Source organism: Amblyomma maculatum, chromosome 11, assembly GCF_055883805.1.
Source record: "Amblyomma maculatum isolate TAMU_Amacu chromosome 11, ASM5588380v1, whole genome shotgun sequence".
Lineage (NCBI taxonomy): Eukaryota > Metazoa > Arthropoda > Arachnida > Ixodida > Ixodidae > Amblyomma > Amblyomma maculatum.
Window position 1 is genome coordinate 57,513,505 of NC_139354.1, and position 27,302 is coordinate 57,540,806.

The following is a 27,302-nucleotide window of genomic DNA, read 5'->3' on the forward strand; positions in this document are numbered from 1 at the left end:
TTCGCCTTAATAAATCAATACTGTGGGAGAAACTGTTCTGAAAGTTTTCGGCCCAGGATACACAGCTGTAATTTTGTATATTGCCCTGCACCTCCACCAAACCGTATGAGCGAGTTCAATGTCAGTTCAGCATTCCAGCCGAGCGCTCAACTAACCAGCGAGTCTCTTGTGTCCTCTTTGTATGTCAACTTTGTCGCACCACGCACCTTTTACCTAGGCTCGTTTTCTTCCACTTCTACAGCATTGGTGCTACACTGCAATATACACACACACACATAAAAAAAAATATATAGCAACACCTCCAAAGGACGTTAAGGATAGTTCTAAGAACACTCGTGTTGCTCAAAAGAGAACAACATACAAATGACGGTATTTTATTATTCTTCCATGCGTCATAAGATGGAGTGCCTAAGTGACAGGAAAAGTGTGGTGGAGTCATTTTTCAGCGACCGTAGGACCAGTGCTATGCTTTCCTTGCACAGCTTGCATGACTCTAGCCAGCGGTTTTGGGTCGGAGACGTCAGGGAATGCAAATTTTCTATAAATTTCACCACTGCCTTCAATACCCTGGAAAGGCGAGAAAAAAAGAAACTGTATTAGTGGCCAGAAAAGCTAAAGAAGACTTGTAACAAACTAAAAAGTATTCGGTTTAATGTTAATCCAGTTTGTCTTCATACGAATCAAGTGAGCCTTAGATACTTACCTCAATAGCTTCCCGAACTGCAACTCATCAAGTCTGTCAGTGTCATTGATTCTTTGAAGACAGCAATAAGTGATCCAGAGAGTTAGAGCAATGCCATCATACAGTATAGGCACACTGAAAAAGAGGAAAAAAAAATACTTTAGCTGTGCTTGACAAAATTGCTTGCTTTAGGAGATAAGCGATTTCCTTCTCCAAAACAGCTGCCAGCTTTTGTGACCAGCGTTGAAGAAGCTAATGCAAGATATGGTAATAAATACGGCAATGTCCACGACAGGAGGTACACATAGAATGTTTGCTCAAAAACAAAATTACAAATAATAAGCCAATTAGGGAGCCCGATAGATAAAAGTGCAAATTGTGGAGGCTGAGCAAAAAGCAATGCATTTTCTCGCAGCGAGATGATAAACAACTATAAGTACTGTGTTAAGCGTCGAGACCTTTTCATAAACAGCAACTTTTTTCACCAAGATGACTAACTAAAATTGAACAAACTGTTCTCAAGTGGCTCATGCTACATTAGAATGTATAAGCCACGAGTGTCAGCTTGATAGATACACAAAATACAAAGCTTAACTGTAATCATGGTTGAGCAATACACGATGCTGACTACTATAAAATCAAGTAAGACAAATCAGAATTACTGCAGAGGACATAGAGCATTATTCTAGCTGTGACTTGTGCCTACTAAGTGTAGATAATGGGAGATATTAGTGAATGGTTGAGGTGTTCCAACAATGTGAGAAGCATACTACAATAATTAACCTGTGACACTCAGCCCTTCCTCATGCAAGCTAAGCCTCACAGGTGGGCTATTTGGTGCCCACATACAGAAAGGAAGATGCATGAAAAGCATTATGTTAAAAGCAAATGTTAACATAATGGGACTAACTAAAAAACAACATAACTAAATGAATAATAAACAATGTGAATAAACAGCATAATACAAGGGCAAGCCAAAAGACAAGTGCTAGACAAGTGCTAGGCCTGTATGAATAATAGTTTTCTGGTTTAACACAAATAGTGATCTTCTTCCAGTAACTTCAAAGCACACGTTTTGAATACTCCTAGCATGCAAAAAAATTGATCGGAACAATAAACACATCCAAAACTTCTATGATCCCAAGACACAAGGCCACTGCACGAAAAAAAGAGTGTATTGAATCTTTGTCACACTCATTAAAGTTGTGTCGACCTTTTGCAACAGTGACCAATGAAAATTGAGAGAGTCGATACACTTGTGGGATCTCCAACCACTGGTTTTAACTGTGACTGCACCACTGCATGGTTGCTGTTTTTATGCGGAGACTCCAGGGAAACCAGCTAGGTATACGTGCTCCGTCCCTGCGTGCCTTGCGCTACCCCATGTCAGGCACAGGAAACAAGCGCCTCTCTCCATATACCTCATGCTAGTTCCTTGTTAGCGCTTATCACACTTGATTACCCAATTTAAAGTGGGAAAATGCAGACGTGGCAGCTGCAGTCAGCCCAGGCTCATCCCACAGAAGTCGCGTGACTTGCATCCTCCTATTAATGCACGCTGCTATGCTGGCTCCTCCATATGCATGGCACAGGTAACGCATGTGCAGACACCTGACAGTTACAGATCCGGGTGCCATGCTCACACCTGCTCGTTTGTTGCCGCGTGCACATGCAGATGAGCTCTGCCATTCATGCGGCCACGCAGGCATGTGCTACAGTACCATCTTAGAGGTGCCGCCTTAAACCAAAACCATGCAAATCAAGTGTTCTGCAAAAGTTCCTCGCTTGAAGCAAATACTTCCAGATTTTGAATACAAAATGTTTGGATTGATTCAAGTGCTTGAATATTCAGCTGAATATTCGAAATTGTTGAATATTCATCTGCACAGGCCTAACAAGTACCCATAAGCATAAGGCCGTTTCAGAACTTTTCCATGGTTGCTCCTTTAGCTGCTTGCCTCCAACGTCATGCGTACCATTCCGCCAGTCTCTTGTAGTTGTCTCGTTGCCGTGAACGTAATCCCCGGGAGCTCAGATTCTCAGCCCTCGAAGCCAGCGTGGCGTTTATTTGGTCCAGGGAGACACAGGCTTCGTCACATATCTGCCTTAGCAGCGTGACCACCATCAGCTCCCTTCTAGGCCTGAAGACAGTGGCCGGAACACTGTCTGCAATGGACGCCGCCAGGAAATCAACATCTGCAAGGAGGCTGCAGTGTATGAGATAAAATTAATTTTAAGGCAAGCAAAATTTGAAAGGAAGGCAGTAATGCTAAATAAACCTAGCTGTAGGTGAATTAAATTTAAAACTCCTGTAACAATCACACCAGTGAATAAAATTTTTTTAAACGCTATCTGAAGACCTGTAAATTAATGCGAAGCAGCTGGACAAACTGCGACCAAGCTGGTGAGGACAGATGGGTGGACTTTTTGTGCAAGCACTATTCCAGCCTTGACATGAATGCTTTATATGCTCATCAACCTTGACAGCCAAGCATGTGTTCCATCCATTGTTTTGCACATGACAGCATTAGAAAGCACCTGCCACCAACAGTTTACCTAAGTAAAATTGACTCAGAAAGATTCACCCTAGCTTGGCAAAGTGGGTTGGGTACTATGGAGTGACGGTATTAGACAACATCTGATCACAACTCATTCTCTTCCCCTAAGAGATTCTGTGTGCCATTTAAGAGAAGCTTATGAGTGGTTATGCTGAACTGCAGAACCCAAGGTCGCAGTGTCAATCTCAGTCATGGCAGCTGCTTTTCAATAAGGTGAAAACTTAAAAGCAATGAATTCATGTGCTGTGTGATATCAGTGCACGTTAAAGAAACCCAGGTGGTCGAAATTATCCAGAGCCCTCCACTACGGCGTCTCTCGCACAGCCCGAGTCTCTTTGAGACATTAAGCCTAATGAACCAAGGCAAACTATTAAACATATTTTCAGAGCCAAGAACTCAAATGCATAAGTATTGCAATGCATTGAAGGGACATGCAACTGTAAATTAGTGAGGAAAATACATTGCATTTTGAACTACATCACTCTATTTCCTGACGATGCTCTCATTACCAATCCCTTGAGGTGTTTCCAGGAAAGCAAACGAATGAGCATAATAGTGGCCACAGTAAAGTCAGGTTCATTGTATTCTTTAGCCCCTTGACTTTTGAGATGCTTGTCGACTTGGCAGGTGACGTGCAGTTCACACACAAAGCGAGACGAAGGATGACACACTTGAAATAACATTATAAACAATAACAATACAAAGTACAGAAGCTATTTACAAAAGGCAGAGAGGTTGCTATACTACAAGAGAGGCAGGCTGTTAACTAAGCACAGCTCCACGAGCTGGCACGCTAACTGAAACTTGAGCCCATAGCTCTCTTTACGACTTGGTCCAAGGTGGAGCCTGCCTGCTATTGCAACTGTAGCCTCGTCGAGAACCACTGGTCACAGCACGGCGCATTCTCAAATATCTGTCAAAGAGCACTAGAATTTCCCGGACGACATGGGGTCTGCATGGGCAGCCTTTTCAAGGACACGAAGTGAGGAGGACCAGGTCTGTGGTGTGGGATGCATGCGTGGGCCAGCGTGCCTTCTCGCTCATGTTCACGGGAGTGAGGAGGTGCAGCGTGGTGGCCGGGATTACGTAATCGCCTGCGCTTCTCTCTGGAGATTTCTCGGCCTTTCCATCTGCGCCACTTTCTTTGACGTGCAGGCCAAAACATTTGAAAATAGACCCCTGCAGCCTTACAGCCACTTTGAGGCAAGGTAAAAGCTTTGCACTTGCCAAGAAGAAACCTATTTTTTAACTACAGGTGGACATTTGAACTCATGGAGAGAATACTTATTTTGATGACAGGCAGACATCAATGACTATGCATGAGCATGAGTATAACCCTTAAATATAATGCCAACTCTTGATTAAAACCTTCAAGAAAGGTCATGAAAGCTGAGACGTCAATTTTACAAATGTTTGTACAGCCTGGCTCTGCAGAAACTGAGTGCCGCGTATGTGGGCGGTAATTCCTTTTTCAAAAATCAGAAGTGCTTGTGAGCTGATCGCCAGATAGCACAACTGATTACAAAACAGACAAGAGATTTCATGACGAAATTACGCTTTGCACTAGCTCACAATATATATTAGACAGAGACACAACGAAACAAAGAAGCGTTAAACCATACAAGGCAGTTGCCCATTCAGAAAGTAGACCTGTAGCAGCACCAACCTTAAATCCCAGGCTCTCGGCAGTTCGATGTCCCATCCTTTGCCCAGAAGGGAAAGGCAGGCATCCAGCCCATCTTTGTTAGCTTCGGAGGGTACGTCAACACAGCCCTCCAGGTGCCTCTTGAGGGAGTGCAGTTTGTCAACAGCATGCAGCGTCTGCAAATTTAAGAGTTGTCTCACTCAACTGTGTAGGTCATGAAGCCGCCTCCGCATTTGCTACACAAGGTGTTTAGATTAACAAAATGCTGACACAGTACACCTTCACACCAATGAAGTTGAAGGCACACAAGAAGAAGTTAATTATTACTAGAAAGTTGGCACGGCTATTAGGATTTAGACAAGTGCTACTAGAAGAACTGAAGTGGGAAATATGCAACATTTTCATTCTGGTTGATTGACCGGGCCATCTGCAAATGATGGGGTACTAAAGGAGAGCTCTGCTAAGAGCCCCCCTCATCTGTGCCAATTCAGTTGTTACATTCAAACTTGCTAAACAATGCAATGCAACCCTTTTTGAAGTTCATCACTTGAGTGAGCTTCTGAAGTTAGGCAAAGCAGTAACAAGCTTTTGCCGAAACTTTAATACCCCAGTCACACAGCACTTTTCCAAGGTCTTTACTGCAAAAGAGCTGTATTGCATTAAAGGAGCAAAACTAAAAAGGAGAAGCAGCGCAGCTAAACGGCAAGTGCAAAGGAGATAGATGGCGATGATGATGATAATTCAAGTATTCTCCGTGAGCGTCATCTGTCAAGCGGCAATCACAACGGCTGTCAACCGCTGCGCTTGACTCTTTAATATAAAAAGATTCTGAAGGTTTGAAGCGGATGTTTAGTGACAAGATTTTCTGTTTTCCTTTCCATTCTGACCACGGTAGACACGCACTCGTCGTTCCGCCTGGTACCGCGTGCTCGCGTGCGAAGCATGATTTACTTGTGCGAATTTCGAATAAAGTTTTATAGGGTGTGTTCAATCAACGTAATCAACGTGCGTGTTACAACCATGAGCGACGAGACCCAGGACGTGAAAGCAAAGTGCAAAATCACAAGAAGACATCATATGTCGATGCAGCTGCGGAAACGTTCGAACTATTCTATCAACACTCGGAGATTTTTAAAGTTCATTGAAATGCGAAGTTACCGCCTAAAAGACCACCCCATGGAGCGAATTTTGCGAACTTCATGCGGTGCGGCGGACCGCTGACGCACCGTCGTCGTGCCGTACCACATGCAGCAAAACACTGGCGGCGGCGGCGCCCGAGAGAGAAAACACACGAGCTGGTCCGCTTCAACAACGCACTTTTCACACTAAATGACATTTCAAGAGCAACACATCAAAATATAATATGCAGCGTGTAAAATGGCGTTCGACAGCGCTTGCATACAGCCTTCGAGTACGCCCGACACCGCAACAACGGCGTACTGCAGGCGCGTCGCTTTGCAGCAGAGTTTGAGCGAGTGTTGTTGAGCGGAACGTCGCAAAAGGTCCCACTTCGTCTCCATCATCAAAGTAGGTAAAATCGCAACGCTTACAGCCCCTTATAACGCGACCTTACCAAAGCGGTGCAGGCCGCTAGCGCGGCGGACAACAGTGCTCTGGCCGAGCGCTGCTCCCTAATCGTCGCTAGGCCTGTTTTGTTTCGCATCGATGGCACATGAAACAGCGCTATGAAATTCCTTCGTGCTATAGTAAATGGTCTACTCATAAAACTGCCTAACTCTCAGTCCCATTCTCTAGTAATAAAAGCAAAATAAGATTAATTTCGGCTTCACTTTTTAACGGAGCTGGCGTGCAGGTGGGCTGCAGCAGCCGCGCCGCAACGGTGGCAGCCGGCTGTGAGCACAAACTTGCTTGCAAGGCTCAGTGATCCTCAAGAAGGACTCAGTTTTGACATTTGACTTAATATTTATGGCAACAACAAAATTTAGCACACTTTTTATGAGTTTTTTCGTATCGCCGGCACACACGACTCCAAGCAGTAGCCTGCTTGGTCAGCAGTGAACGGCCGCCGGGCGGCTGTTCGCGAGGTTTGCCGCGGGAAAATCGCTCCATATGGTCAGCTTTAAGTAGCGTCAATTAGGCTAAATATAATATTAAAAGTTATATTTGTGTCAGCTTTTTTCTTTTTTTTTTTTGTTCTTTTTAGTCCGCTCCGTGGCGTTCATGTTCGGGCCGCTCCTTTACGAAGCTGAAGGCCGCTAACGACCGCCTTTCCCGCTACGGGCCTTTATCGCAAAGGGCCTACGACTTTGCCGTGTAGCTGCGCGTCAACCGCCTTTGGAGCAAAGAACCTTAATTCTCAAGGCCTTACAAGTGCCCGTGTGACAGGGGTATAAAGCCGCATTCCGGCACGTGAAACTAAGATAGAGAACGCATTCCAAATATAGCTGAATGCAACACGTGCTCTGGCGTACCTTTTTAGTCAGAAGTCGAGTAGGATGGAAATGCGCCTGATAGCTCTTTGAAATCTTCCTCAGAGCTGTGACGTAGTTGTTCTGCAATAAAAAGAAGAAATTTCATTGTTTGAAATAGCTGAATCTCTAGAAAGGACGGCCGAACAAGCATTGTTTTTACTGACATCATATATCAGGTGTACAGAGATGGAAAGACACAAAATGACATGATCCACAAACATACCAAACTGGTCTACCCACTTACCTCACCTGTGTCGTTTGCCAGTTCTATGCTACTAGTGAGTGCTGCAAGGTGAAGGACGTGATGAACGAGTCTTTCGCCGACAGTTTCCAGGTTCACTTCGCCGTGGGATATCTTGTCCCGTAACCTCGGCCCTTCAAGGTAAGAAAACAAGTCCTGGTACATCTCCTGCATTTTAATCATGCAACAAAGAAGGCTTGACATGCCTTAATGTCTTGCACCCTGTTTTCCATAGTTGCAGCTAATAACAACCTCGTAGGGAATGCTACATAACATCGATGACCCTGAACTGAGCCTTTTGGCAATAACTGCACAGAACAAAAAGCTCTAGGCTTAATAATATCTTACAGGGCAAAAAACTTATTATGCCACTGCCACATTAACAGTGTGCTCCCCAAGACCAAAATTGGTTGCATATAAGCTGCTCAGAACATAGTGCCCTGGGTGTCCCCTCTTTTGTCCACTTGAATAACGTTGTAACAGGCCACCAAACAAACAAAGGCATTTCCACTTACAACAGAACATAATTTCAACGACACCACCCACCCCACAGAAAGTCCTCACTGCACCTGTCCCTATGAAGGCGCAATAGAAGCCATAAACCACAGTAATGGCTAGCCTAACTAAAGAGCGAAACCTGCTAGACCAGTGGATAAATCATATGGCCATGACTAAGACCTTAGTTTTCATCAACTGCAAGAAAAATTGATGATTTATTTAAGCACTTTTCATGGAACAGTTTATTAGGTGCCACATTCTCTTTTCTGTCTCTACCATTCTGGTGCACCAGTGGGAATGGCAGTATGAGAGAAAAAAATGCCTAATTTACATTATTTGCACAAATATGCAGTTGCGTGGAATTTCATCATTTGCGGGAATTTCAAGAGAAATATTATGGCAGTTACAAATGCAATATCAAACTATTCAGGTAAACCATAGGTGCCATCACTACTATGCGACTCTTAATCTGTATTGTAAACTGGCCAGTCGTAAGCCTCTCTGATTTTCTCTGCTTTCCGCACCCCACTGCACTTTTTCTCTGCCTTTCCCTCCCTCGATGACCTGCACTACCTTTTTTACACATCCAGAGCCACCTTCTTTGCACCTGCTTACCATGAGCAATGGTAAGGTAAATAAAAAGGTAAGTGAAAGGTAAAATGTAAGGCGAAAGGTAAGTAAAATCTGGTTTCTTCTTGCAGCTATGAAGCATGGTGGCAAAGACTGCTTTAGCTACCACTGAAATCACAAAAAAAAAAAAAAAGATTGCACTATACATTATACTTTCAAGCATAGCAGAATATTACGGATTCATTACATCCAGAATGATTGGCAGTAATGGAGCTTATTAGTGAACCTAATGTAGTTGACGGCAAAAGCAACACATCAAAAAGTTTTACCAAACTGTGTTGACATGGTTTTAACAACATGGGCGGGTCCAAATTTCTACTTGCATCAATGAGAACGAAATGGTTGTCGCTATCACACGGCATGATGACAGTTAAAGGTATATTGAACAAATATCCAAGAATATTGAGAAATACCACAATTGCATTCTTAAGACACGATTACACTAATACAGACACATTATTCGGGTTAGTTTTGAGCGGATGGCTGTATTTTTAATGTTTTCTGAGCGGCCGCCGGGTCAGAGGTAGCGCGCTCCTGACTGTGAGCTGGCGGGTGTGACGTCACAACTACCCTCAGCAACGTCATGGCCCTGCGATCCCGCCGCCGCCGCCGCCTCCGCACCTGAAGTTGGTTGACCGGCTACACGCAGTGTCGGTTTCCCCGCGTCACGTCGTGCACAATGCTGCGAAGTGTGGAATGCTGCACACGAGGGAGGTCAAGAGGGGACACATATGGAGGGCGTGTATTGCAGACAATTGCTTGCGCGGTGGGAGGGAAAGAGGAATTGTGCGCAGAAACACGAGCAGCACAAAAACATAATAATAAAATAAAATAAAACCACGTTTTTCCCTACGTTTTGTGAGTGCCACAGGGGAAAGGAATAATGAACAGGTGCGACCAGCCGCGATGGGGGTAGTTGTGTGTGATATCCGGTTTTGTCAGAGCTTTCACAGGAGCCTGCTAGGTGCGGCGATTTGAGAAATATTCATTAAAATACTCACTTTCTGCTCATTTCTGTTCATAAAGTGGATTGTTTTGGTCGCTCCCAATGCGATAGCTACCATCTGCGCTGGAAATCTCAGAGGCAATTTTTTTTATTGAGCATACCTTTAAGCTCTACAATTATGTGCTTACCCTATTGATTGAATGGTTGAAGTCGAAGCCTTAAGTGGATAAATAAAACAAATGACGCCCGCTTGCTTACGTTTATCAATCCATAAAAGTAAAAAACTTCAATACGCATGCTGGAGCTAGTCCCTGAGCTCAAGTTAAAAAAGGGCAAACTTTAGTAATACAACAAAATAAAATTAAAGTTCGTGAGACACTTATGTTCCGCCTTTAAAGATATGATGTGAGTGTGCTAATGGCTCATACCTATTTGCCGGCACTTCTTGATAATCCTCGTTCGATAATTGCGATTGAGTCGATAGCCTTTGAGATTCTCAATCGCGATTGAACTCAAAGGAGTTGGGCCGCTGCTACACGGCAAAATTCAAAAGCTGCTGAAATAGTTCTGGTGTTTGCCACCAAACTTTTGTGGTGCCACTATCGTTGCGTTCGGTTTTGCTTAATGAACTAAAACCTTTCTGCAAATGCAAAGCAAAATATAACTGTTACCCTGTTTTGTAACTGCAGATTTTTAGTTGTTATAAAAGGACAACTTTGTTTTGTTTTTTTATATGCATTCATACAGCTGTGCTTTTCATTGTGTTTGATTTCTCGGCGGTGCATATTACAGTGGTAGGGTGTACGAAAATAATGCACCTTAAAAAAGAGCGATGCTATTTTTTAATTACTGCGCACACTAGTATTTTACCCTGTAAATTAAAGATGTAAAGTAACTCTTGTTCATGTTTTTGTATCATAAACACATTGTGCATGAGAGTGCGCGTGGCACCCCTCGGGTCAATGATAGCAACCTTGCACAATGTTCGAAGGCCTTCGAGATCTCAATAGAGTTCTGAGCTGTCCCACTGAACCGATAGACCATCGACCATCGACTCAATGGCCATTGAAAACGCCCGTGTGGCCACATTCAAAGGCCTTCAAGTTGATAGACAATCATTTTACTGACCTTCGAAATCCCTGTGTGACAGCCGTATAAAGCTGGATTTTTCAGAGAATAGAGCCTTTAACACTGTCGCGGTAAAAAATCAGAAAAAAACCAAACCTCTACCATTATGAAAAGAAGCACTAAGTAAATCAAGACAAGTAGGCCCTTGCCAAGCTAGCTGGAGTTAAAGCAAAAAAGTGGAAGTGAGCAAAACAAACTTACAAAGTGAGCATCTCCAAGTGTTGACCTGAGATCATTCTGTACACCAGGCTCCACTTCCTTCGCAAGAATCTACACAAGGGGAAAAGCAAGCTCCACCTCTAAGTTCATGGTATAAGACAACCGAGTAACAAGCAAGCAGTGACCCAGTCCAACTTGTATCTGTTGTTAATACAATAACAATGTGAGAAAAACGCCCTTGTTCGGCACACAGTGGCTTATCCAACAAAATAATAGAAACTTATTGCCAGCCGCGCGGACTTCCTCGTAATTATTGGATTCCTGATCCGGGACAGTCAGGGCAAGGACAAGTGGGGCCCTGTGACAACAAAAAATTCCTAATTTGTGCTCAAACATGCTGTCTGGGCTTCAGTTTCAACAGTTGGAACAATGGCTGTGACACTGAAGTTACGAGTCAGTCACGTGAGGCGCGAAAAAAAAAAAAAAAAGACTAACATAAGCAATTTCTTTCACCACTGTTTGGCTCTTTAAGCCAAATCTGAAACAGTTGAAAAGAAACAAAAATTGAAATAATAATTATTTAGCAGTCATAGGCAAATTGCACATGGCGATCCATGCATATCAATTTCCTATGCCTCATTACAAAGGAGGGAACACACAAGTGAATGTTTAGTCCCTGTACATCATGTGCACCACAACCCCATTCACCAGAGGAATGTCGGTGGGTATCTTACTTCGTCCAGGGTCGTATAGAATGTAGCCATCTGGAGAAAGAAAAGAAATGCAGTTTGCAACAAGTAAGGTGTAAATAAGGTGTTGCGAGTGCATCAAACTATTACATCATAAATAGGAGAACAACTAATGCAGCTTTTAATACACTAATGCACGACATGTGAGAAATGAATTCAGTAAGGTTAAGCAGGGCCGAATGCGTTGTGCCACAGACATTCACAAGATAAAACTGTCCTCATGTGCTATTCAACCAAGCTCATTAAATATGAAGTGTGGTTGGAAATTGTCCGAACACAGCGTGACAGCGATGACATCAGGAAGCAGCGCGTGAAGGTGCAATGTCCACACCTACACAAGAACACCAAGAAGCACTCCATTTCTCTGAATTTCTGCACAAGCAACATTAACAGTAACTGTAATGCCATCTGCTATGAACTGTATGCGAAGTGCATAAATTTCACCAAGGATGTTCGCCGCATTTCATTTCTAGAAAACTATTGTGTGAACGTGCAATGCACAAGCCATACTACATAGAAAACACCAAGTGCACACAACTAGATCCCTCGTAATCATTCCGTTCATCTTTTTACAGACCTCCTGCACAGTTTATTCGAGCACCAGTAGCCTTAACTTTGGCCTTTAGAAAATTGACCCCCAAAGACGTTGATAACGTCTTCTCATCAAGTTATTTACAATGACTGCATGTAGCTAAAGTTGCACAAGCTTCTCAAAGTGAAAACTTCAGTTTTGCCAGCAGGTGGGCGCTCACCTCCGCTGTCAAAAGACGGTGGGAGCAGTCGTTGACCTTTGTGTAGAGGACCCTGAGCATGCATTCTAGCTGGGGTAAGGCCAAAATCAGGCAGCTGGCATACCTGAAGACAACAAATGAGCAAAGAGGCAACAGCATCGTCAACCATTTAAAATATGCCTTCCACAAGCACACTTAACAATACTGTACAATGCCCTATTGACAGCAAATACTTCCCAATTTTCAATTTGTCCAAGATTTTAATATAATTAAAACACTGATTATGCCTTTAAAAAAACAAATGCTGTGTAGTTAATTTTTCTAAACTAGAAGATTTTAAATTCATTTGTTACGTTTCAGTGATAACACAGCCCGAAGAAAAGAACTGTATTGTAACTACTCTTCAGATATGCCACAGCTAGACATTTCCCGAAATCAAGTTTCCAAAAACTTAACACTCATCAGAAGCCTCTCTGTCACAAAGGTTACTGTTTTCAGACTACAGTTTGCTATATGCAATCATTTTGCAAGGACTTTAGAACTGTACTTTATTTTGCAAGGACTTTAGAACTGTACTTTAAGTGAGGGGTGAGACTTCTAGTTTTTGTATAATCTGTTTTATTCTTTGACGTTTTATTTTATACACCCTATTCCTTTGTCCTTTTTCAAGGCTTATTTTGTTTACGCATATAAAACTTAAATTGAGATAGGCTACTCTGTAAATATGCGCACATCAACTGTGATCAATATCCGTGCATAGCCTGTCTAAATTCGGTTAATCATGTCCACGAACAGAGGCCGGTTAATCATCATCTCTGTAGGGACGTACATGGTTCATATTACTGAAACAAAATGCTTGATGGGCCATGCTAGCTCAGCATTATTAACTTCCTGTAATTAGAGTGTTTGTCAGAAGTGTGATCAAGCAAATCAGTGAAAGGACAGGAGGGCAATGCCCCCCTCTCCCCTCTTGCTCCTGTCATGTAGTATAATTACAATGACTACGTTGAGCCCAGCATGTCCTGTTAAGACTTCAGCATTTAGATGCAACTTGGTGAACAGATGATGAAGGTAAGATAAGATCACATGTAAGATCTGAACTTAAGGGAGACATGAAGTTGACCCAGTTGGTCCACAGGTTCGCCAAATTCATAACTGCGCGAAAAAAAAGGGACATAAAGTGGCACAAACATGTTGACACCGTGCCTCTTTTTGCCCCGTCCTTTTCAAGAATTTTGAATAATTCTATAAGATCTGACAACCTGCACCTAGTGGGCAGAACTGGCCCAACTATGTAATATTGCATTCTACAGAAACACACATGTAAAACTTTTATAAGATGTACTCAGGCCTTAGACATGGTTCAACAGAAATTTGGCGATTGTGGGCAATAATGGGAGAATGTTATCTCTACCTTCTGCTGGTTTCACCTGCGAAGAACGCGTGCACACTGTGCCATATTTTCAGCCGCAAACTGGCGTCTGCCATTTGTATTTCAGACGCTGCATCTTGCATGTCTGAACAGTTGAAAAGCTATGGGCGCAAAAACATAGCCTGAATAATTATTTTAATACATTGGAATCGCCACGTTTTCTCTTGCTATGTCCTGTTGAGTAAAAGTGTTTCAACAGCCATGAAAAATTAATAAGAAAGTAATAAAGAACACTCACGAAGCTTTTCTCAAAAGGTCTACGCAGGCTGTCCAGAAAGGCATCCGCCCAGGTAGAACCAGGAAACTTGTCTCCAGAGTTGACAAAAACTCATCTTCATTAAAAGGTAGGCCTGAAACCACAGATGAGACAAGGCAAGAACGTAGCACATCTGCTTATTATAAGCTATTGCACACACTCAAAGCCCAGTAATAAATAAACAAAAAATTTGGCCAGAAACTAACACACCCCACTGAAATTCATGGAAACCATTTACCAGTCACCATTTGCCTCAGAAGAAAAAAATATCAGGGAAGATATAAAATGGCTACCAGGATGCTGGCAAAATTTGTTGCAATGGCTGTATGGTGTACAGTACAAATATCACGAAAACTGGTCACAGAAAAATATAATGCGGACTATAAAACTGCCCATACCCTTCACTTCCAGTCTTGCTCAGTTTAAAGGATGCAAACCGTGGAAATTATGTGTACGGAAAAGGCAACCTTTATTAGCAACAAATTTGTTTTTCTTTTCTTCAATTAGATAAGAATGCTGTGATCACCGTAATGCAGAAAAAGTGTGTTTTCCAGCATACACTTGCAACAACTCAGTTCAGACTTTTTTTTTTCGTTCGGTTGCATGTTTTTCATGTATTGTTGAGCACATAAAACATTACACACACGTGACCCCATGGTATGCACCTATAATGGGAATATAATTCATGACTGAAATTTTCTCTCATGCTCATCCAGTTTTCACTTTGCTAGCCAGGAAACGGATGTGATGGAAGAGTTCAGAATGGATAGTGTAAGGAATAAAAAAAATGACAAAATTGCTACTCATTACGGCCCCTCAGGCAGGCTGGTTCAATCAGTGTAGTCAACTAAAATGACTGAAGACCCAGTCATGTTGCAGTTTATATATATCTCATGAAGCCTGCACTGAATTCCGGCATCATATAGGTGTTAAAACCCAAACCAAACGAGTCAGAAAAAAATTTCAATTGTAAATTATTGGCCAATAGACAGTAGCTTGCAAGTACCACACAGTTATCTTCGTATGCATACTAATTCCTTACACACTAATTCAGAGAAGGAAACAAACAAGTAAAGTTTCATGTCTATACTCCATCAAGACAAATATTGTGCTGGCAGGCCTAGTCATAAAGTAAAAGACAAATATGAAAACAGCATTTATTTTTTTTTAACGAACTCAACAGAGGTCTCCCACTAAAATATGAATCACAAACGTAAGGTGATATGCTCCACACATTTTTAATATGAGATTCAAATACCCGATTCAAAACGGGGGGAGTAAATGGGAATGCGCCCTACCAAATCATTTTTGTGTATCCGTCACCCTGTGGAGTACACACAAAACAGCATCGCATTCCCCAAACCATGTTCTGAAAAGGTTCAAAATTCTTTTGCAAAAATTTAGAACACAAGCAAGCAGTTTACAAAGCTTTTCTGAGCCTCAAATGCCTGTGCCCAGAGCCTCTTAATCAACAAAAAAGAAGAAGGACAATGTCAGACTCTTTTCCTTTCCAGTTTTCAGTCACGATAGTCCAATCCTAGCCCTGTTTACCATGGAAAAGGGCATAGTCCTGCTTACCATCAAAGTCATCCAACGCCGCCGTCTGCTTCTCCATTGAAAAACGCTCCCGCTGTCGTCGACTGTGCATCTCAGTAGCACAACGGTAGTTCATTTGTTCACCCAGGCTTAGGATAATGCAAATCAGGAGGTAGGCATACCTGCATTGAGAATGAAAGGCACTCTCTGATGTTTTCTGAGGCAGCCACAATAATTTGGGAATTCTCCCTATATTGATTTCAGCAGAACGCATTCTATGTGAAACTCTGAGGCAGTTCCCAAAGCGCCTGGAACACCCCAACAATGCAGACCACTGTGTGTTAGCTTCCTTGCCATCACCGCTTTCGGCTTCCTGCTTTGACACAGCACCCTGTATTCACCACTCTTAGTGTCAGAGCCTAGAGCAAATTCTTTAGAAAAAAAGAAAAAGGAAGCATTTATCCCAAGCTTTCCTACATGACCTCTGAGCGCTAACGATTATTAAACACAAAATAAAGCGGGCAGAGTGACTTCATCAAAGCCTTTTGAAACAATGGAACTGCATAAATGAGGGAGCCTCATCGTAAGCAAGGCCACCCACGACACATAAGACGTGCCAGGCCTCCCCAATGTGCTTAATGGGTGGAACACGTAGACCCAGGCTGCGTAAAGACAAGTACTAAGAAAAACACTAGCAAAGTACAAATGAGATAACAATATTTAAGCCACAGTAAAGAACTGGTCAAATTTTCAATCAGAACATGACGACTTGAACTGGAGTGCTGTGGGTACTCCCTGTCCCACACTGATACTGTACCGGTCTACTGTACTGTTTGGCGGTACGCTTCGACCACATGCTGGTCCTTACTTCAACTCTGCTGGTATTCCACTGGTAGCGGACATGCGCTTGCTAGTACATGGTGGCGCCTCGTGGTCACATATAGCTGATCGTGACCCATCATTTTTTTTATGGCTTTCATACCGAGAGAGCCTCACCTGCTGTCCACTTCCTCTGGCCTCACGAACCCATGCCAGACAATGTTCCTCAAGTTCAGAGAGTGGGGGGGTCCCACAATGACCTGGAGAAGCTGCATCTGCATGGCAAAACAAAATACAACAAGCAGCTCTGCAAGACTTCTACCTGAATTGTTCTGTTCACTGTTAGCATGAGACAACTATATCTTTTGTCGTGGTTTCTCATGTGAACAACAGTATGGTCCACAACCACATGCAGTACTGGCACGCCAGTGCAGTGCATTGCATGTCAACCTGTAGCAATTAGGGCACTCTATCCTCCACAGGTGAGTGATTAATTCCATAATAAACAATCACAACATTACACTTCGCTCTGTGCTTTATCTTAATTTTCTTGTAAATGTTCTTCCACACTGAGTAGGTAATTAACTTAACACTCCTATGTAACTAAAACAATTAGCACTTTTTGCAATAGAGATTCCTCAGGACATGTGCCGTCACTCGCTGAGGCCATATGATCGTGGGGCTGACAATTGAGAAATCACACACACGGAAGAGGCAGCGATTGCATTAGCCGTAACACACATCAAAGCCACGTGCATTGTTAGTGACTCCCAAGCCACCTACAGAAACTACATGCCAGGCAGGATATCTCTCCAGGTCAGCTAAAACCTTAATCCAAGCAAGTCGCCAGGCCTCACACAAAGCTGTCGATCATCACGGGCTCGACGGGAGCAAACGTGCACACGCCGTAGATTGAGCATTCCTTTCCTGGGATCCTTCATAATTCCCCTCACATGACAACCCCAATCTCTTATTATATGTAGAGAAATGCTTCAACATGACTGCTTAATGAGACAAATGCTAACAGGAGACACTAAGTGACTGGATAAATCTAAGGAGTGTCACGGTAGACATCTAAACAGCCATACAACAGCCCAGCTATACTGCACACCATTAACTCTCGATTCCTTATTAGCTCAATACGTTTTGCGGCCAGAACTGACATTTATCACAACATGGTAAGGGCTTGCCGAGACAATCAAGCTCTAGACCGTAAAGCGAACCCAACGTGGAAGGATTTGGAGGTGGCTCTGTCCACCTACAACCTTGCGGCCCAAAGGTCCTTGGTTGAGAGAGCATCGTTTTACTCTATGGGCTCATCTCACTCACTTCACTTCTCTTGTGATGCTTTCATAAAATTTACTTTTTCTTTTCCCCTTTTGAGTGGCAACATTTATGACATAGTCGCAAGTACACAAATTCAAAGACATTTAAGCGTGGTCGCAAGCAGATACTAAAACGCACAAAACAAAAAGTGTAGCACTGCTGCCATCATCCGAGCAAGAGCAATGCGATAACTAGCACTTCCTGCAACACGCAATGTGCCAAACCAATTCTACATCACACATATTCATGAATATAAAAATTGCTGTGGTTTAACCCTGCTAAGCCCAAAACCCAGACAAAATGAAACCTTAGCAAGGTTTGGCCACGTTTCTTGTTACTCATCATCACTATCATTACGAACTAAATGCACTGCCATTGTCACCACTATTACCATCAACGTCATTATCACTAACTGCACCGTCATTACCATAACTACTATCATGATCACAATCACCGCTGACTGCATCTTCAGTATCATTGCTACTATCATCTTCACGCTAAACAAGGAGAATTAGAATCTGTTTCTCACGAATACGGCATGATGTAGTGGTTTGCGTCCTCAGCTGGGGATTGAAGGGATACAGTCAGTGTGGTCTTCGCTTATAGCCACACTTCCAATTAAAGGTCAAAGGTGGTGCTACACCATATGGTTGTTGCATAGCCTTTGCTTACAGCCACATTTTGTCCTCTGACCCACTGAAGGTCAAACATCAGCTGTCACTGCTCTTAGCCCGAGGTGGGGTAGTGATGCTTTTGCTTCAAAAAGGAATCTCATAAAATGCCAACACATCACCTATGTCAGTGAATGGCAACTGACAGTGACAGAAGCATAGTGCCAAAAATCAGGAGCGCGTGCCTTTAGGAAGCACAGGGAGGCAGTGACAATGTACAGGCACAGGCACGGACCAAAGTAAACAGAGCCATACTACTGCCCTCTAGCTATTCTTACTCTCTGCCTAATTGAAACTGGAAGCCATGGTGGACGTGAGTTGACTGACTCATGGACAAATTATGTTTTTTTTTGTCCCATAGGGAAGGCATGATAGTAGATTAGAACAGAATAGCACTCTCTATTTACTTACGTCCACACCTGTACATGTTTTTTAAACATCAGGCAGGCTCACAAGTTCGGGACCAAAGACTTCATGAAGTTGCGGGGCTGTCAGGATGTCTTTCAGAAGAAATGGGATCTGGACATTTTTCCCAAAAAGCACCTGCAAGATAGACTAATATCAACTTTCTGGTTTCACACCTTCGACTTGTATGGTCAAAAACACCTGCCTTTCTGAATAAAAGCTGTATGGCCTATAGGTCAAAATGCTGCAAAACTTTCAGAAAGATTTGTTTCTTGTAGTTAAATTGGTGGCAAAACAAAAATTTCTCACTTTCATTCAGTCTTGGGATGTATATGGTCAGGACAGAGACGGTGCTAGGCAGCATGTCTTAAGCTAGTCACTTAAACAATAAAATAAAGTTTCAGCCACCACATTCCGACCAGTACGTATATGCCTGTAGCTTGTGACTGAATAGAAGAAAATTGAAAGGTATATATATCTGCTAAGCTTTTGCATGTCAAACTCTGCAATTCAACAAATGTCGGCAGAGCATTAATGATAATAATTCTTTGATCTCTTACACGACATGCTACTTTCTTATAGTTACGCTCCCCATGAAAGAAAGAAAGTCTGAATTTTGCTGTTTGACATTTATGTTGTGCATATTTTCACTAACATTAATTCTCGTTATTGGTTCCTGCTTCTGTTTTCTCCTGTTTCACACTCGTCTAGAATAAATAAGTGATGCTTGCACAGTTGTCTAGTTGACGTAAAGCTACTTATTGTTGCACCATATATAGATATATGGCATCAGAAAAGCTAGAAATGAAAATCATTAAAGCTGCTAGGAAAAATTAGAGCTCATTAGTAGTAGTGGTACTTAATTTTTTACCAACTAATTTACTTATCAATAATGCATAGGCCAAACCTTTTGCATTAAATATTAATGGCACTTAAGCTCTTTTGTCAATATAATGTCTACCAGAGCAAGGCTTGCCAACACATTTGTGGGAAAAAAAATAATCTACGACAAATATGCTTGCACAAAATTCAGCCTGATTGCAAGCAAGTGAACCCTCCACGAAGTCATTTCTATGCCTTACTTGTATATTTCTAGAAAGAAATGATAAACAAAAGAACGCAATAAAAAATCTAAAAAAATGTACAACCAACTACCCACCCTCCCCTGACAACATAAGGAAGCGACTGTTTCACATACATTGCCCAGAGAATGCTCCAGAATAGCAGTGGTTCGAAGCACAGCAAGAACGGGTCCACAAGGATTCCCCGAATGCAGCTGTTGAAAACAGTCTTGGATGTCCTGAAAGAAAACTGCACGTACATACACGGGGTTTTTCCCCTCGCCCCCCTCAACACATCTTGCACTAAGAATTATGGAGGTGCTTAATTGGAGGTGTTTACTTGCAATGTGTTAGCATTTGGTCTTCTTCTTACTTTTATTTACTTTTTTTAAATTTGCTCAGTGACTGTTAGTTGTTTTCATTTGTACCAGTCATTCTTAACCAATACTAATTTCACAAAGTCGCTTCTTTAAAGTGTTCTTCCCACAGCAGCCACTTTCCACCTTTTCCCTCCTTCCCTATACAAGTGGAGTGGAGAATTTCCCTCTCTTAGCTATGCTAACCGTGGCAGTCTGCATGTATATAAAATTACCCTAGACACTGCACATGAGCTTTTTCTCACAACAGGACTTGCAGTGCAAACAAATTAAATTCTAGCTGCAAAGGAAATATTTACAGCAGTTGATTAAGGCAATATTGCCTAGCGGCTCATTATCTCTGTGAATGGCTTCATGGAAAGCTGAATTGTTTAACAGTCATTACTGCAACTTGTACAATATTGGTCAGCACTTCAAACAGCCTCACCTGCCATGAAATCCAGTTAACACTTGTGAAGATTTTATAACTAAAGTATAACTAGCATCAATCCATGGAACATATTGTTTATTGCGGATAACATCTATGAGGTATGCAGAATCTCACTGCAAATGAACGCCCACCCTACAGTCAGACAATCTGCGACAGCAATTTTCCAAGCTTTTACATGACAGCGTATAAGAATTGCGCAGCCATAAAGTGGTCATTATATCTCGCAATTGAGAAAAAATATGCACATTGTTTCCTCAAAATTTTAACGCAACTATTATTTGTGCAGTGTTTAGGGTGGTGTCATACCATTTCGCTTCCTTTTTAGCATCCATCTGCTGGTCATGTTGGAGGCTACTTTACGACAGGGATTGAAAACGATGACATATGTGCCTCCAATCACATGTTGTTTATTGTAAGTGTCCACCGAAAAGTGAGACAGATATTGAGTCTTCCGGCCCCAAAAACCAAACCAACTAAAGAGGTTTAAGACTTTTCCAAGCTCCGCCCCCGTTTCTCAATGCCGAAACTTTGCGGAACACAATTGCAAACTCTGTGCAGTTCCTGTTTAGGAATAAAAAGGCAATTTTAAAGGCAATATCATGTCTACTCCTAAGGCGAAACTTAAGCACACTCCAAATTTTTTAACTAGTCATTATGCTTTGCCTGTTTTTTCATTCAGTAAATATACTTGACATCGACGGCAGCAAAAAACAAAGACGGTCATTACCCCACAATCATCACAAATGGCAAAGGCAATTTAAGATAAACAATGCCTAAAAATGGTAACGGACTGGATTCCGAGAAAGGTAAGCGCAGGAGGGGACGTGTGAAAGTAAAAAATGTGATGAGTGAATGAGGTTAGGGAGTTTGTGTTGATAAGGTTGCTGCAGCCAGTACAGGCTGGGTTAATTGGAGAGATATAGAAGAGGCCTTTGTACTGCAGTGGGCGTTTTTGGACTTGGATATGTGGCATTGTTAAGCTGAATATGATGATGACAATGGAATAAAGTGGCCCTAGGCAACAACTTGCAGAAGTGATTACAGAGCTCCCCGTACCTCCTCTGCACCGCTCCACCGCAAGATGTCCAATTTGCTCTGAAGACTGTTGAGGGGCAGCTTGGCATAAACATTCTTGATACAGTGGATGGCTGGTGATAGACATTTCAATGCTCGACAGTGCCATGTCTCATCGGCGTTTCCACCTTGAAAGAAAGTTTTGAAAGTCAACAATAGGTCAGTGGGTTGCACCAAAGATGAAGTGTGAATGCCCAAAGACACAGCAAATGAAATATAGCTGGTATATATAAAAGCATAATACTTCGAGTCTGTCTGTGATTGGAGAGTTAAAGGCAATTCGGAAATTAGGGCCAACCAAAGAGTGCATAAGCTAAACAATTCTGGAAGGAAATAACACTTGGGATTTCCCCAGGTCTGGAAAATAGAAGGGGTTTGTCTATTTCGATGGAGGCGAAATGCAAAATTGCTCGCATGCACAGCGATATTAACGCACGTTAAATAACCACTTGTTGTAAACTACAATGTCCCCACAGCCCGAGCCACTTTGGGACATTATACTCTACAGTCTCGTAAGTAAATCACAGCGCTACGGAAAAAATTAAAGTGCACTGCAGAATCTGCATTGGAGTAATGCGTAAGCAGGGATACTGCTGTTGGTTGCTTCTGGTTGCTTATTTCATTTTAGTCTTTGGTGCTTTCAAACTGCACGCCAATCCCTTCCTATGCCCTTTTTTCGGCTCTACTTCCGGTCACATCGTCGACATCATACTACCAGCACCCATTTCTCTCTTTCCGCTTCCACTCCCACCTTCATCCCTTCCCTTACACACGGTTCAGGTGTCCACAAAACAAGTGTGACAGATACTGCGCCTTTTCTTTCCTGCGACCCAGTTATTCTAATTACCTAATTAACTTATTGGCCTAATTATTTTTTCGGCAACAACATTACGTCACCCTCTATCGATTGACACCACTCGTTAACCTCTACTGCCTCTACCACTTCTCAATTACAACTGCTGCGGACGCGGCCTGCGGACACGGCCTGCGGACAGAAATCTGCGAACATAGCGAAGTAATGCTTTCGCATTAATAATAGAACGAAACATAAAGAAATAAAGGAGAACTGGCGTCACATTTCGATCCCCGGATAGAAACCGCAGAGTGACGCGATGTCAAGGTTTCACAATGTCGTGCCACGAGTTTCACGTGCTTTGACAATAAATTAACTATAAGTCAGCCAGCTAACGTTAAGGAACGTTAACACAAGACTTGTATAGTGTTCCCAAAGGCAAAGTTATAAGAGGCAGGCGTCCCGAACACGCACCTTCACATGAGTCGAGAATAATTCGCAGCTGCACCGTGTCAATAGTAAAGGCGGTGGTGATGATATTCTGCAGCTCTTCGGACATTCCCACTTCGCATATCATCCTTCGAACATTTGGGGACAGGCATGTTGCAATATTCATTCTTCGCTACACTAAAAAACGCACTCATGTCAGTACTGTTGAATGCTGGGTTTCGTGGTTTCGGCTTTTGACAGCATACAATCATGTTAAACACGTAATCTGACGAAACCCGCATGCCCGCATCCCGGCGCTTCACCCGCTTCACGGTGTGCTATTTTGGCAAAGATTTAGTTTCGCACTAAACTTGGAAAACAAATGTTAAATGTATTAAAAAATAAATAACAATAATTAAGTTTAAATAAATTTTAAGTTAATTTATGATGTAATTATTGCTATTTTGCATTATTAATTTAAATAACTTTACAGTAGTGTCACTAGTGGGAAGGTGTCAAATATTATCCTCTTGTGCAAGGCGGCCAACCCGGCTCGTAGCCGAATAGCCGAAAGCTCGCCGAAGTTTACCGAACGCGTCCATGTAAAATCTTAGGTGTCTGCTCGTTTGGCGAAAGTGTATGTGATAGGGTTTGTTTCCAAACCGCTCGTTTCCATGTGCGCGTTGAAGCCGTCGGGGCAGCGAGACCAGCGGCCGTCATGTAGGAAGCACGCCTAGGAGCCCCAGCGACGTCTGCGCGCCCGGCGCGGCACGGATATTCACGTATGGACGCACTACCGATGCGGCGATGTTAGGCCTAAGAGCCGAGAGATGATCGACGCCGTTTAGGCCTAATCGCTGCTTGTTTATTGCGAACCCCTGCGGCCGGCGACGGCATGGATCCGAAGCTCGCACCGGGACGCCGCGCCGGCACGCTGTGGGCGTGCGTCTGAGACGCCGAGAACCGCGCCGGGGCCCAAAAGCAAGCCGACGGTGAAAAGTAGTAGCCCGGCCCAGCCCCGAAGCCGCCGCGGTTTCAGAGTGCTTTTTTCTTCTCTTTCGTCGTTAATATCGTGCGCGAAAACCCGCCAGGCATGTCGGCTCACTCCGGATCGCATCCGGTCTCATCGTCGGCGACGTTCGTCGACAAAATCGACCCTTTCAAGAAGGGCTCGCTCAAACGGAAACAGCGCAAGTCGCAGGGATCGTCGCGCTACCGGTCTGCCAACGACGTCGAACTACAGCCCCTGCCATTGTTACGAGGTAAGGAGAATTTTTCTCTTCCCTTTCCGTGCTACCCCGTATCCCAGAAAATTATAAAGACGACGCATTCACGGTCAGCGTGCATTCCACCTGCAATTCCAATCGTGCAAATAGCGGTCGTGTAGTTAGCGCGCTCGGTGATCACCCCTCCTGCGTCATGCGCTTGCCTTTGGGAAGGTCGCGAGCTACAAACCTTCCGAGCCGGTGTTGTGGACGCAGTAAAGAAAGTGTGCCGAGCCGCGTGTTCATTTTGAAGGGCGCTGTCGTTTTCGTTTTATTTCGCGTTTTCGTCTACCTTCTGAGCAGGTCACTTGCATCTACCTTAGCGCGCCTCGAAGCGTATGAAGCCTAAGCTAGAATTGATCTCTCGGACCCGCGCCCCCCTCCACTCCCTCGCATCGCTAAACCTAAAGTCAAACCCCCTTGCCCTGCAACACCGGGCGCTTTTACGACGCCGACCGAGCCGTTAGTAGCAACGGGAGCACTTTGGCGAAAGAACGCCCGAAATTGACCCTTTGGTTGACTTCCAGAGAAGAAAAATAAAAGGAAACACGGTGTCGCTTGCTGATCTGCTCGAACGCATTTCGTAGGCAACCTCTGGAAAAAATGAAAGGAAACGCAGGAAAGCTAATTCTAATATTTGTCTAGTGTTTTCTGACGTACCCACGGCTTCCGGTGTCAAGCTAAGCAGGCAGCAGCATCGATCAGCATCATTGATCGAGCTGGGTGATGTATTGATAGAAAATGCCTCGGGGTGCTAGTAGTGGGTGAGCTGAGAGGGCGGTTGTGGCTTATTAAACTATTATGGGCATGCACGCTGTTTACAGCCATCGCATTCCTTCCACGTCGAGCGTTTTCCACCTGTTCGGGCTGGGGGAGCACAGAAAATGCCTTCTGACAGACCCTATACTCGACGCGCGTGTGTCACTTACCCGGGGAAGAAAACGGAAGAACTACCTGCCGGCTTCTTGTCTGTCGCGCGTGTTTATCGTCGTCGACCTTTTGGGTGCGGGTTCGAATCCCACTCTCTTTGCGCCCTCACCCCACTGCGTCTCGTCCTCCGATCCCACCACCGCTTGTTTGCGAGCACCAGCCTCCAAAGCTCTCCTCGCGTCTCAGCAGCGTTCGTTTAATAACGCGCTGCACCTTGGAGGCGTGGTTCGGCAGGGCGACCCACGTACTACCGACGACGAGCGTCCCACACAGCACGAACGAAAACGGTCTTCGCTATGCCGTCCGTGCGTTGGATGCAGCGCGAGGGAAAGCAGAAAAAAAAAAAAAAATCGAGCCATTCACAATAATTCTTGTGGTTTCGAAGTGCTACCCAAGTCGCGGGGAGAACGTTTTGTGCCTGGTCTCACTACGCGTGTGCGTGTTGTAGCTGCTTCGAACGTCCCAAGTCGCGAGCATGGCCCTTCCGTCCGCGAACCGCGGCGAGAACGAATTGGGCGGTTGAATCGCATTTCACGTTCTCGCGTGCGCGCGTTAGCCGCCAAAAGTCGTCGTGCCCATGATAGAGCTCAAGTGCAAGGGCTACGCTGGATCGCGCGGCGTGCCGCACGGATCGCTGCTTCGCCTGTCGACCACGAAAGGTGAAAGAAGCGGGAACGGATACGTGTGTATTATATATATATAGAAGTAGGAGGTAGATTGCTGTGCTTTGGAAGATGGAAGAAAAAGAAGCTCTCTGTCGTTTCCAGCTGTTCATAAAGAAAACGCATTGTCTGTCTGTTCTCAGTGCTGTCAGCTTCTTGCTTTTAACCACAGGTGTTTTCAGGGTTTAAGAAATCTGGCGTTGGTGGCAGGTTTAAAGGGAAGCAAAGTACAGGACATAGAGCGGCTATCTTGGTTTGCAAACATATTCTTATGACGCAGGCACAGGGGGCATTCTGTGTACATGTGGTTGACATGCAACTTGGTGAATGAGTTAGGATGGGGTAAACAAACTTCAGCTCAAAACTTGTGGGCTGTCATTGGGTGGTTCGTATCTCCTGCTAGGTATACTGTTTGTTGTTTACCAGTTTTGCTTCATGGTCCATTTTCCTCGCTGTACACTGTACACATGTTCGAATTCGAAGAATCGAGAGCACGGCTAATCAAGTGCGCGAAAATGCAGAAGCCTATCATCAGGTCCCGTCTGTGGTTGTTGAAGGCAGATAAGCACTGTTGCGCTGAGGGTTCTGAAATAGTTCCTCTAGTTTTGTACCCTACGTGAACTGACAAAGGTGTATCAACGGTTGGGCACAAATCATTGTGTGAATGTGTAGAAGTGGTAATTGCCTTTGAGGATTCCATTTCAGCTTGTCTTGTTCTCATTTTTGAGGCATTGCTTCTCTTTCTTTTTTCTTGTAGTGAATGATGTGTATTCCGAGCATTTCGGAATTCTTTTTTACCTTGGTTTTTACGTGTGCTCGTTCGGTGGTTTTTGTCGTTTTTCTTGAGCGGGAAGTGATTGCGATAGAGTTCTGCACCCTGTGCACAAGACACACTGCAGGCAGCAGCGAAGGTATTAAAGATGATTGATAGAGCTGTCAGCATAAATAGAAATGTCAACACATCATTGTCTGTGCACGTCTTGTCATGAAAGAGCATCCGCTATGCCCATAGCCAAACTGGAGCTGTCAAATTTAACTGGATGTCATTGATGTTTGTGTTGGGCTTTCGTAAAAAGAGCAAGGTTCAGTGATGCATTGCTTGTGGTGTACATCTAAAACTCTGGAGCCTCGTTTGCTCCAGCAACCATTTTCTCTGTGCATACGTTTTTGTAAAACTGAAAAGGCACATGGGGAATGAGCAAGGTCGTTCAAGCTATCTTCGCCAGGTGACTGGTAATCAGAGTAGGTGTGTCCCGTCGAGAAGTCAGCTCAATGGCCCATCGGGTCGCATAATTTGTGCTCACACCGCAGCGCGAGCAGGAAGTCAATGCAATCCGGTCCTGGTTCCATGCCTCGTGCGATCGCGAGTAATTGCCTACTGCTGCCGTTCCGCCGCATGGTTTGGCGCTTGTTAGCTAATAGGGAGAAATGCCCACG

General features: G+C 43.8%; 2 protein-coding genes across 4 annotated transcripts in view; one reads left to right on the forward strand and one right to left on the reverse strand.

Moving 5' to 3' along the window:
* Positions 1-358: 358 nt before the first annotated feature.
* Positions 359-23,342, reverse strand: LOC146173848 (endoplasmic reticulum membrane-associated RNA degradation protein-like). 3 transcript variants are annotated; one of them, XM_084585579.1, is made up of 16 exons: positions 23,054-23,342; positions 21,769-21,914; positions 20,043-20,144; positions 18,893-18,982; positions 16,620-16,717; positions 15,666-15,805; positions 14,070-14,181; positions 12,421-12,523; positions 11,654-11,683; positions 10,962-11,030; positions 7,562-7,726; positions 7,318-7,398; positions 4,907-5,061; positions 2,659-2,889; positions 704-817; positions 359-567 (listed from the first exon to the last, which is right to left on the reverse strand). In XM_084585579.1, the coding sequence occupies exons 1-16, from the start codon at positions 23,193-23,195 to the stop codon at positions 393-395; spliced, it is 1,953 nt and encodes a 650-aa protein (XP_084441705.1). In that variant the 5' UTR covers positions 23,196-23,342; the 3' UTR covers positions 359-392. The 3 variants fall into 3 exon arrangements, with proteins under 3 accessions (XP_084441705.1, XP_084441707.1, XP_084441706.1); XM_084585581.1 differs by having other exon boundaries at positions 20,043-20,155; positions 23,054-23,192; XM_084585580.1 differs by lacking the exon at positions 20,043-20,144.
* A 205-nt stretch (positions 23,343-23,547) lies between these two features.
* Positions 23,548-27,302, forward strand: part of wdb (serine/threonine-protein phosphatase regulatory subunit widerborst) — a 52,272-nt gene continuing 48,517 nt past the window's right edge. The window contains exon 1 of the mRNA XM_084583633.1: positions 23,548-24,270. Coding sequence (XP_084439759.1) covers positions 24,102-24,270 — 169 coding nt within the window. The 5' untranslated portion in view covers positions 23,548-24,101. The remainder of the gene's footprint in view (positions 24,271-27,302) is intronic.